Source organism: Ranitomeya variabilis, chromosome 3 (genome assembly GCF_051348905.1).
Source record: "Ranitomeya variabilis isolate aRanVar5 chromosome 3, aRanVar5.hap1, whole genome shotgun sequence".
Lineage (NCBI taxonomy): Eukaryota > Metazoa > Chordata > Amphibia > Anura > Dendrobatidae > Ranitomeya > Ranitomeya variabilis.
In genome coordinates, this window is record NC_135234.1 from 199,806,454 (window position 1) to 199,819,209 (window position 12,756).

Consider the following 12,756-nt stretch of genomic DNA (forward strand, 5'->3'; position numbering starts at 1 on the left):
ATGCAGGAACCAGGACCAGCAGACAGGAGCAAACAGAAGGATCTGATTACAACGATGCCAGGCACTGGACTAAGGATCCAGGAAGTTAATATAGCAACACCCCTGGACTAACGGCCCAGGTGAGTGCCAAACTGAGAAAGACAATCCCAGAGTCATATCACTAGTGACCACAAGAGGGAGCCAAAAAGTCTAATTCACAACAGCCCCCCACATAGTATAATGCAGCCCCGCCATACAGGGGCAGTGAGAAAGACATGAGCAAATGGTGACGAGGAGGCAGGGGAGAGGGCACAAGGGGGCTAGGGGAGACAGGCACAAGGGTAACATAAGGGGGCTAGGGAGCAAGGAAGACAGGCACAAGGGGACACATGGGGGCTAGGAGGCAGGGGAGAAGGTTACAAGGGGACTAGTGGGCAAGGGAGACTGACACAAGGGGCACACGGGGACAAGTGAGCAAGGGAGACTGACACAAGGGGCACACGGGGACTAGTGGACAAGGGAGACTGATACAAGGGGACTAGTGGGCAATGGAGACTGACACAAGGGGACACGTGGGGACAAGGGATACAAGCACAAGGGGACACACAGGGACAAGTGGGAAAGGGAGACTGACACAAGCACAAGGGGACAAAGGAGACTGACACAAGCACAAGGGGACAAAGGAGACAGGCACATGGGGACACACAGGGACTAATGGGCAAGGGAGACTGGCACATGGGGACAAGGGACATAAGCATAAGGGGACAAGGGAGACAGGCTCAAGGGGACACACGGGCCCCTGACCTGCCAGAGCCGGACCGTGGTAGTTACGCCCCTGCCTCTCTCACACACACACACACACACACACACACACACTACAGATATCACACACACACACACACACACTACAAATATCACACACACACATACTACAGATATCACACACACACTACAGATATCACACACACACTACAGATATCACACACAAACACACACATACTACAGATATCACACACACACACACACACACACACATACTACAGATATCACACACACACACTACAGATATGAGACACACACACACCAGATACCAGCTCATATACACATCTCACACTCTCCTCTCTTGTACAGGGGAGGCTGATATAAACCTGCAGCTCCTCAGCTTCTCCTGCTTACAGCAGCTCTGTCCCGCACCTCCCCCTGCTCTCGTCTTCTGTCCCGGGGCTGCAGAGCAGGAGAAGCTGTCTCACCGTGCTGACTGGAGCTGCTTCCTATCTCTCAAATACCCCGGCTGCCCCCTCCCCCTAGATACGCCTCGGACTGTTGCCGTGCAGGAGGAATCGCCTGCACTGCAACATGGTGTTGGGTGCCTCTTACTCAGAGGTGTATCTAGCCTTTCCTGCACCCGGGGCAAAGGATCAGTTTGGCGCCCCCCCCCCCAAACCTCCCCCCCCCACAAAACCTCCACCATTTGAACCTTAACTCTATTGAAACTGTATGTCCAAGCCAAAGTACATTCCTGAATCTCCATAATGTTAAAATAGACACCAATAAAAATAAAATTAATTGAGACATCAGTAGGTTAAGTGTTTTTGAATATCCATATTGAATCAGGAGCCCCATATAATGCTCCATACAGTTCATGATGGGCCCATAAGATGCTCCATATTAAAATATGCCCCATAAAATGTTGCATAAAGGTTAATAATGGCCCCATAAGATGCTCCATAGACACATTTGCCCAATATAATGCTGCAGAAACGTTGATTATGGCCCCATAAGATGCTCCATATGGACACTTGCCCCATATAGTGCTGCACAAATGTTATGGCCCCATAGATGCTCCATACAGACTGTAGGGATTCACTCGCTCAGATGCGTAGGAGGAAACAGGAGGCACATTCTCTTTAAAAGTTCACAGGTTTATTTGCTCCATAAACCAGCAAGGCAGCAACAAAAAAGTCAAAACAGTCTGTACATCAGGCCTGACGGCACACAGGCTGTGCAATGTCCAGCACTCAGGCTCTATCTGAAGCCACAGACACAGAAGGGCTTCTTCCTCTCAATACACAGACTCCTGTCTGTAGTGTTCCGCCTGGACACGTGGAAATCTGTCCACCCTGACAGACTTCCAAACACTTACACCCATGTGCCAAACACACCTCCATTATGTAGCCTGAAACCACACCCAGGTACCTGTCACATGATTAGACATGTGGTTCTGACATCACCACAGGTCCTGAAACAAACAAAGATAGGCATGGTTATGCCCCTTACCCAGGGGTGAGGTATATGGGTAGCCAGACCCTCCCATCTCTCATAGCTACCCGTAACGCGGACCAAAATATACTTAAACACTTCCTTATTGCTTTATGTGCATTACAGAAAACACTCCGGGTTACATCACAGCGACAAGCCTTCTCTGTGATACATACCTCCCGTCGACTATACAACTTTTAGCCACGCTACAAGACACTTGCCCCATTATAGTGCTGCACAAATGTTATGGCCCCCATATAGTGCTGCACAAACGTTATTTCCCCCATATAGTGCTGCACAAATGTTATTTCCCCCATATAGTGCTGCACAAACGTTATGGCCCCCATATAGTGCTGCACAAACATTATGGCCCCCATATAGTGCTGCACAAACATTATGGCCCCCATATAATGCTGCACAAACATTATGGCCCCATACAAACACTTGCCCCATATGCTGTTGCTGCGATTAAAAGAAAAAGATCACATACTCACCTCTCCGTCGCTCCGGCCCCCGGCACTTTCAATATTCACCGCTCCTCGTTCCATTCGCTGCTCCATTTTCCGCCTCCTCTGCACTAACTACGTCATCGCGCCCTCTGACCTCAGCGTCACTGCAGAAGACGGAGTGGCGGCTGGAACGAGGAGCAGGTGAATATCGCGCAGTGCAGCGCTCCCCTCCCCGTTATACTCACCTGCTCCTGGCGCGGTGCAGTCCCTGCTTCCCCGGCGCTGCTGCTTCTTCCTGTACTGAGCCGCATATTCATTACGGTAATGAGCGGTACCATGTGACCGCTCAGTACAGGAAGAAGCCAGGGCGCCGGGCAGCCAGGGACCTGCAGGGACCACGCCTGGAGTAGGTGAGTATAATTAGACAGCCCCCGCTCCCTGGCCCTGCCAACCCCCTCCTTGGACCGCCGCATCATCAGGCGGCCCGCTGGCACCCCCCTGTCGGCTGCGCCCGGGGCACATGCCCCGGCTGCCCCCCCCCGGATATGCCACTGCTCTGACCTGCCGGGCCCCTGACCCGCCGGGCCCGGTCGCAGTGGCGACCGCGGTAGTTACGCCCCTGAGTGTAGTGTCTGCTTGGAGTGAAGTTGCATTTGTGTCGCCTCATTCTCTAAGGCTCCATTGACGCTGTAGCTGTAAACCCACAACAGCCCTGTACAGCTTCAGGTTTTCCATTGTCTCCCTACACAATAACCTAAAGGGAGTCTGTCAGCACAGAGCAACTGTTCAAACCAAGTCCAGGCACTTAGTACTCCATGGCCCGGCCAATCATTTGACTACACCTTCCCACCTACTTGATTTCCATCTCTCTTCATCCTTCTCAGGTCCAAGTATTCAATCTCCCTTCTCTGAAGCCAGAGTAGTCAATCAAAGAAGAGAGGGGGTGGAGATTGAGGGAAAACAAGCAGGTGGGAAAGTGTATTTAAATGATAGGCTTAGTTCTTGGTTCTGAAAGAGTCCCTTTAAATGGAAAACTGTCAAGTTCCCTTTAATCTTGGAGGAAAGCAACTGTTTCACCTGCAAGGCCGTGCTTCTGGTCAAAACACCCTGCTTTGCAGTTTTGCAGGTGAAACAGTTGTTTTCTCGCAAGATAAAGTGATGTTACCTTTATGCGCTTTTAGTGTGTTTCCACAGCGATATCATTCTAAAAATGCATGTAATCCACACATTACTGTATCAATAATGTTTTGTCAAATCCAAATACCAGGTATTATAAAAAAACAAAGCAGCTTAACTTAAAATATGATATTCCAAGCACAACTCTGATCAGTCTGACGGGTGTAAGGCAGGAGAGAAAGCTACAAGGGTCTGCATATCACTAAGGGTATGTGCACACGTTGCGGATTTCCTGCAGTATTTTTTGCCTTGCAGAAACGCTGCAGATCCGCAAGTGATTTACAGTACAATGTAAATCAATAGGAACAAAAAAATGCTGTGCTAATGGTGCAGAAAATTCCGTGCGGAAACGCTGCGGATTAAAAAAAGTAGCATGTCACTACTGCAGCGTTTTTGTACCCATTCCATTATAGAAATCCGCAGGGGTAAAAAATGCAGTAAATCCGCACAAACTCCGCAGCAAATCCGCACAAAAAACGCGTCAAATCCGCTGCCAAGAGATGCAGAATCCGCACAAAATTTCCTGAGGCTAATCCGCAACGTGTGCACATAGCCTAAAGCTGCACAGATGCTGCAGGTCCTGACTAGGTGGCGGAGTTTTAAGCTCATGTGTTCAGTCACATGCTTAGATGGAACGTCAAAATGTGGAAGAGTATATGCACCGTGCACAGCAGAGGTGTGTGTGTTGCAATGGAGCCGTGTTTGTGTTGATGTAGAACTTTTAGTCTGTGTATGTAGTGGAGCTGTGTGTGTAGCAGAGCTGTGTATTTGTGTATGTAGTAGAGCTGTATGTGTATATACAGCAAAGCTGTGCGGAGCAGAACTGCAATTGTATGTAGCAGAGTTGTGGGTATGTACAAATACAACAGAACTGAGTGTGCTTGTACTGTGCATGCAGCAGTGTTGTTTGTGTGCACTGCAGAAGGTGTACACAATGTGCATGCTGTAAAGCTACTTAAGTATAGTACACATGCTGCTGAGAAAAACTAACGAGATCTGTTACATTCCAAAAATGTGCTGTATCGTTTTTATTTAAAAATGAAGAACACACGTCCCCAACCCCTGAAAATACATGTATCTTTGATCACTCAACCAGGGAACAGCATGTATTTGTAATCCACAAGTTTTCCACTGGGAACTCCCATCACAGTTTCTGCTGTTGATTAAACTGTACTTTTCAGACAGCTGTAATGTAGAAGATTACAGTTCCCCTTCCCTAATATATAGTCTCTTAGCCTATTTAGCAGGCTGTAGAAAGGAGGACAATCTCACACCACCCCCCGCAGGTAGAAATTATACTGACTCTAGCTGTCTGTGATTCTGTGCTAATGCATCATGTGATTACTAACAGAGCATAGGCGGTAAGATAGCAGTGAAATTTGAAATTCAAGGCAATGATGAGAAGCAAAAGGGGCTGAACTGAATTGAAGTTCAAACCATAGTAGACGATCAGGTTAAGTACCCGTATGTAGTGATATGTTGCCACTATGTAAATAAAATGCTATGTGCAAAAAGAAAAAAAAGAGCATGAACCGCACATCCCAAAATCATACGTTGATCTAAAGCCGCTAGGCAAAAATTTAAATACTGAACATGAGGTTTTCAGTTTAACATTCTGATCAGACTGTATGAAGCCCACTGCCCCTTCACGGCAAACCTCGTAGTGGGTCCTAACGCCCTAACGGAGCGGAGCCGTGCGGCGACCACCGCCGCAGCGGCCATGCACCAGCAGGGCGGACGGCCTGTTGCCCCACAGCACCCATGCTGCGAGACTGAGTCCCCAAGACTCCAGACCGCGCCGCCCCACCAGCACAAAGCCACAACAACAATGGCCGCCACACAGCACCAGCACCAAAATGAAGGGAGCATTTAAACTCACCTTCCTCCAGCTCTTCAGTGAGAGCCAAAATGGGCTAGACCCCTTACTTTGCAGTCTCCTGCTAATTAAAATCACCTGAGCCAAATGGGAGGAGTGCTGGTCCAAAAAAAGAGACTAGTACATGCTATGTGCAAAAAGAAAAAAAAGAGCATGAACCGCACATCCCAAAATCATACGTTGATCTAAAGCCGCTAGGCAAAAATTTAAATACTGAACATGAGGTTTTCAGTTTAACATTCTGATCAGACTGTATGAAGCCCACTGCCCACTTTGGTGCTGGTGCTGTGTGGCGGCCATTGTTGCTGTGGCTTTGTGCTGGTGGGGCGCCGCGGTCTGGAGTCATGGGGGCTCAGTCTCGCAGCATGGGTGCTGTGGGGCAACAGGCCGCCGTCCGCCCTGCTGGTGCATGGCCGCTGCGGCGGTGGTCGCCGCACGGCTCCGCTCCGTTAGGGCGTTAGGACCCACTACGAGGTTTGCCGTGAAGGGGCAGTGGGCTTCATACAGTCTGATCAGAATGTTAAACTGAAAACCTCATGTTCAGTATTTAAATTTTTGCCTAGCGGCTTTAGATCAACGTATGATTTTGGGATGTGCGGTTCATGCTCTCTCTTTTTTTTCTTTTTGCACAAAGCATGTAAATAAAATGATATTGTTAGTGATGCAAAACATTTTTCGTCAGAGTGCTTCTTTGTTTTTTCAATATATAGCATGTGCCACATGGGGGTAAGTTTCTCTGCAGATGTCACTCAATAAGTATTAACAGACTTGGTAGTAATTTCTAAATATTTTAATAATGCTTTTATTCTACTAGATACTGGAACTGACAAAGGACAGAGAGAACAGTGAAGACAAGATAACAAATTTGAAGTTTCAGTTGAATGAATCCTGTAATAGAATTAAAGCGCTAAATGAAATTTCAGGTAGAACTGTCTATTTACTATTCATAGTTAGTCATAGCAACAATGTCCCACATGTATACAAAAATTAGTCATTCTATATCTGTCTTTACTATTTGTGGCAGGTTTATTTTGAATTTATTTAGTACAAATTGATGTAATATTACCTGACATTTTTAAATTGTTAGCCCTTTTTTAATTAGAGATGGTGTGTTTCTTTTTTAGTTTTATTTTTTTATTCCAACCTGCTAGTATTTAGCAGATGTGATAAATTTCATTAAATATGAGCAATGACTTCATGAACCGCTTCCTACGCATCCCCTACTCAACTTTTGATTATCCAATTCTGTGGAGCAGGTGTGCTCGCCACTGTTCGATACGCTATCGAGCATCGTGATGCTCGGGTACCCTCATTACTCGATTGAGTATAGTGGATGCTTGAGTCCCAGCCCAGCATGTTTCTCAGTTTGCCTGCCATACACAGTAGTGCCGTAGTCATATTGGCTACTGACATTACTGTGATTGGCCATTGCGTCATTGGGCAGTTCAGGGAGAGTTGTTCTAGCAGGGAGAGCTGAGCTTAGATTAGAGCAGGCTTATAGGAAGAGTTTAGTTGCTATTGCAGTACTTGTTTATCCAAACAACTTTATTAACATTTTCAACCAAAACAAGACATAGAGAGAGAAAGGTAAACACAAATGCAATGACATGAAACATTCATGAATCATAAAAGTAAAAATAGAATAAAATAAACAACAAAACAATAAATACAGTAAATTCATATGGAAATATTTCCAGCCAGCGAGACCATTTTTTCAAAAAGGAAGGAAAGCAGCCATTCAGTAACGACAATTTTTGTTCATAGGATTTATGCAAAGCCAGTTTGTCAATAATTTCTTGTGAAGAAGGTACTTTAGAAGATTTCGAAAAAAAAAGCAATAGCATTCTTAGAAACTAAAAGCAGATGTATAACAAGTTTCCCAAAAAGGTGGAGTCAATTGATCTGCATTCAACGAGAGCAGGGCCAACTGAGGAGACAGAGAAAAATCCGAACGTTTTAATATAATAGAAGTAAGAGAAGATATTTCATCCCAAAAAGGTCTAATACATGGACAAAACCAAAACAAATGGGAAAGGCTACCATAATGTCCACAATCCCTCCAGCAGAGAGGGGAATTGGAAGGATTAATAAATGCTAAGCGAGACGGTGAATAATACCACCTAGAGATAAGCTTAAAATAAGACTCATGAAAAGCCATGGACATGGTGGCAGAGTAAGTCAAGGACATGGCCAGTTCCCAATCATCTAGAGCTACACAAAGATTCAAAGTAGATTCCCGTTTGCTCATGTATGGGGATTTTATAATTTTGGGGGTGCTACGCCAAATGACCTGACCTCCACAGTCACCAGACAGACCTGAACCCAATCGAGATGGTTTGGGGTGAGCTGGACCACAGAGTGAAGGCAAAAGGGCCAATATATGCTAAGCATCTCTGGGAACTCCTTCAAGATTGTTGGAAGACCATTCCCTGTGACTACCTCTTGAAGCTCATCAAGAGAATGCCAAGAGTGTGCAAAGCAGTCATCAAAGCAAGAGGTGGCTACTTTGAAGAACCTAGAATATAAGACATAATTTCAGTTGTTTCACACTTTTTTGTTAAGTGTTTAACTCCACATGTGTTAATTCATAGTTTTGATGCCTTCAGTGTGAATGTACAATTTTCATAGTCATGAAAATACAGAAAAATCTTTAAATGAGAAGGTGTGTCCAAACTTTTGGTCTGTACTGTACGTGCCCAATGAGTATTTCAGTGGTTCTTTGCAGAATCTCTCCCCTCCAGGTCTCAGGAATATGATTTGTTACAGCTGGTAAAAGGCTTCAGCCTGAGACCTTAGCCCCTTACCAGATGGTGGAGAGAGTGGTGGTTGACCGGCTAGTGTGAACTATGCCAGCCGCTATTCAGCATTGGGTGGTCCAAGGGGATCCCGGCACCCTAGACCAGGTGGTCAGGCTGATTGAGTGGTATACAGCCACCCAGGATTTTATACGGGACTCTGCTCTACTATGGTTATCAAGAAAGGTCCCCGACCCTCTGCTGGGGCCAACCAGGAACAAGCCCGTACTGAGGGGGTACACCGAAGTGAGCTTGACAAGAGACCCGGTTCCCCTAAACCAGCCCCAAGGTCTAGTCGTGCCGCAGCTATTTAGTGTTGGTGGTGCCAGGGGCCAGCACTTGTAGCTGCCAACGGCTCCCTTAAACTGCTGGTATACTCGCCGTATGTCGATGTAGGCACAGGCTGTTTTCACCTCGGAGCCGTTCGTCCCAGCGGGTGAGCCACATCTGTGAATGTTGTGTGTCAATGAATGCCAGGCCGATGCCCTACTGGACTCAGAGAGCCTAGTGACATTAGTGCATTAATTTCGGGCTTAGAACCCACTGAGAAAAATGTGGGTGTTGTATGCATTCATTGTGATCTCCGCGAGTACCTGACAGTGGAGGTCTCATTTGTTAAGCCCTGTGGGGAAATTAAACATGTGGTGGCGGTAGTGAAGATCCTTCCTAATGGGGCTGTCCTGGGAAGGTATTTGCCCCTTTTCTGGTCTCTATGGAAAAATAAAATTAAACCTCCGAGGGTAAATGTTATTCCGGGCGCGGAACTCGAAGATCCCGATTCAGGGATACCTGCCATAGGGGTCGCAACCTAGGGACAGAGTGTAACCTCTGTAGATTTCCCCTAGAGGTATTGGCAGGAGAGGTCGGGGAGACACAGTTGATGGCCGAACTGGAAGTTTCCCTTGGTACGTTTGGGATGGCTCAGCTCCAGGATCCCACTCTGACCCGGGCATGGAAAAGAATAATTGAGGTAAATGGGGTGGCTCAGCAACCGGGTGCAGAATCGGTGTTCCCACGTATGGCGATCAATCAGAAGTTACTATACAGGGTTGATAAAATCCGGGATGAGGTGGTAGAACAACTGGTAGTACCCCCAATCCTACCGTCAAGTGGTGCTCGAAATGGCTCACACCCATATGCTGGGAGGGCACTTAGGGCCAAAAAGATGCAGGAGTGCATATTGCGGCATCTTTTTTGACCTGGGGTCTATGCTGAGGTGCAGAGGTTCTGCAAAGCATGTCCTGCCAGCTAACCTTGCCCACCACAAACTACCGGAGTCCGTTGGTACCTCTACCTATTATAGAGGTACCTTTCGAATGGATTGCGATGGATCTGGTAGGACCGATAGTAAAAGAGCAGGTGGCTCGGCAAGAATCAGCCTGTGTGAAGTAACATGGAGCCAAGCGAAGCCAAAAGACCTGGCACCCCTCAGTGTGACACAGCGGTTCAGTCGCCCACGGAAACAAGTCTCGGATACGGATTGTCTTGCCGCCCCGGCGGTGATCTAGAGGATACCATATGTCTTCCAGTTGTGAGTTTCTTTGGACATTAAAAGACATTTGCTTTGAACTTTTATGTGGTCCCTGCCTATCTGTTGGACTGCACCAACCCCTCTGCACTACAGGGATCACCTGGAGGAGGAATTTTGTGCTGATCAGACATCTCTGGGCCCCTGCTAATGGCACCCACAATCTATCCAAACAGAATCTGTGTTCTATGTAACGCTCCTTCCCATTCGATCCCTGCAGTGTGCTAAAACAATAGTGTACAATCCAATGCAAAAAAAGGTGGACAGGCACATCCAATAATAAAAAAGATCTTCAAGATTTTTTTCAAATACATATCTTTAAAAATCCATACAAAGATGATGTGGTACAGGAACCACTCTGATGCGTTTCTGGGGTTTATCATCCTCTATGACAAAGGACGCAGTAGGCACCAGAGACACGTCAGAGCAGTTCCTGTACCACATCACCCTTGTATGAATTTTTAAAGATATGTATTTGGAATAAAGCTTGAAGATTTTTGTCATTATTGGATGTGCCTTTCCACCTCTTTTTGCATTGGATATTTCTGGATGGTGAGCAGCATTGGAACGGCAATCTGGAAAATAAAGAAAGGTGTTACAATGGAAGTTTTCTCTTCCATTTTAATAATATATAATCACACACGAGATACTGCCACGTTCAGTAAAAATTGCATAACAAATCATGGAGTCCATTTTCTCCTTTTACCCCTTGTGAAAATGATAAATTTGGTGCGAAAACAGTATTTCAGTGGAAAAAGTGTATTTTTTTTTTTTACATCTAAATATTATAAAGTTTTGTGAATCTCCTGTGGCACCGCTGAGGGGCCATTCGCCACAGAGGCACTGCACCTCATCCAGAGGTATGGTACTCCACTCTCGGGTAAGGAGGGGGCACTACCCAGGATCCGCACACTAGCATCCAACACCACTCCAGGCCAGGGGATCTGGGCGGACCCTATTTAGGGAGGGCCCCATCTCATGCTGGAGGGGGAACTAGGTAGAGGTGTGGGCGGAGTGACAGTTGGGAGTGTACACTCCCTGACACAAGTTATGTCACTTATCCATGTTATGTAAATAAAAGCTTATAACCTGACGTTAAATTCATCCATTGAATTCAACCCTCTGAAATGTGGTTTAGGTTAAGAAAATAAATTGGCATCAATGCAGAAATATTGATCAGTTAATGGACACAGAATGGTCAGATTTTTGCAAGACAAAAGTTTTGTCGCCCACAGAAAGTAATGTGATATTCAAGCAAATAATTAACTTAACCCATTTCTGCCATTGGACGTACTATTCCGTCCATGTGGGGTGGGCCCTACTTCCCAAGGACGGAATAGTACGTCCAGCGCGATCAGCCGCGCTCACGGGGGGAGCGCGGTCGATCGCGGCCGGGTGTCAGCTGACTATCGCAGCTGACATCCGGCACTATGTGCCAGGAGTGGTCACGGACCGCCCCCGGCACATTAACCCCCGGCACACTGCGATCAAACATGATCGCAGTGTTCCGGCGGTATAGAGAAGCATCGCGCAGGGAGGGGGCTCCCTGCGTGCTTCCCTGAAATGATCGGTACAAGGCGATGTGCTCACCTTGTACCGAGCGTCTCCTCCCTGCAAGCCCCGGATCCAAAATGGCCACGGGGCTGCATCCGGGTCCTGCAGGGAGGTGGCTTCACAGCGACTGCTCAGAGCAGGCGCCGGGAAGCCTCCAGTGGTGCACGTCAGATCGCTGATCTGAAACCGTGCACAGCAAAGTGTCAGATCAGCAATCTGTCACTTTACTGTGATGCCCCCCCCCCCCCAGGGCAAAGTAAAAAAGTAAAAAAAAATTTTTTACATGTGTGTAAAAAAAAAACAAAAAAAAAAAACTCCTAAATAATAATAACAATAAAAAAATATTGTTCCAATAAATACATTCCTTTATCTAAATAAAAAAAAGTACGCATATTTAGTATCGCCACGTCCGTAACGACCCGACCTATAAAACTGTCCCACTAGTTAACCCCTTCAGTCAACACCGTGAAAAAAAAAAAAAACGAGGCAAAAAACAACGCTTTATTATCATACCGCCGAACAAAAAGTGGAATAGCACGCGATCAAAAAGACGGAAATAAATAACCATGGTACCTCTGAAAACGTCATCTTGTCCCGCAATAAATTAGCTGCGATACAGCATCATCAGCCAAAAAATAAAAAAGTTATAGTCCTCAGAATAAAGCGATGCAAAAATAATAGTTTTTTCTATAAAATACTTTTTATTGTATAAAAGCGCCAAAACATAAAAAAAGATATAAATGAGGTATCGCTGTAATCGTACTGACCCGAAGAATAAAACTGCTTTATCCATTTTACTAAACGCGGAATGGTATAAACGCCCCCCCAAAAGAAATTCATGAATAGCTGTTCTTTTGTCATTCTGCCTCACAAAAATCGGAATAAAAAGCGATCAAAAAATGTCACGTGCCCGAAAATGTTACCAATAAAAATGTCAACTCGTCCCACAAAAAACAAGACCTCACATGACTCTGTGGACAAAAATATGGAAAAATTATAGCTCTCAAAATGTGGTAACGCAAAAAACATTTTTTGCAATAAAAAGCGTCTTTTAGTGTGTGACAGCTGCCAATCAAAAATCCGCTATAAATAGCAAATCAAACACCCCTTCATCACCCCCTTAGTTAGGGAAAAATTAAA

At 46.0% G+C, this 12,756-nt stretch overlaps 1 protein-coding gene across 1 annotated transcript in view; it reads left to right on the forward strand.

Annotated features, from left to right (window-relative positions):
- LOC143817643 (synaptonemal complex protein 1-like) overlaps positions 1-12,756 on the forward strand; it is a 446,817-nt gene that overhangs the window by 231,143 nt on the left and 202,918 nt on the right. The window contains exon 11 of the mRNA XM_077299136.1: positions 6,554-6,662. Within this exon, the coding sequence (XP_077155251.1) occupies positions 6,554-6,662 (109 nt within the window). The remainder of the gene's footprint in view (positions 1-6,553; positions 6,663-12,756) is intronic.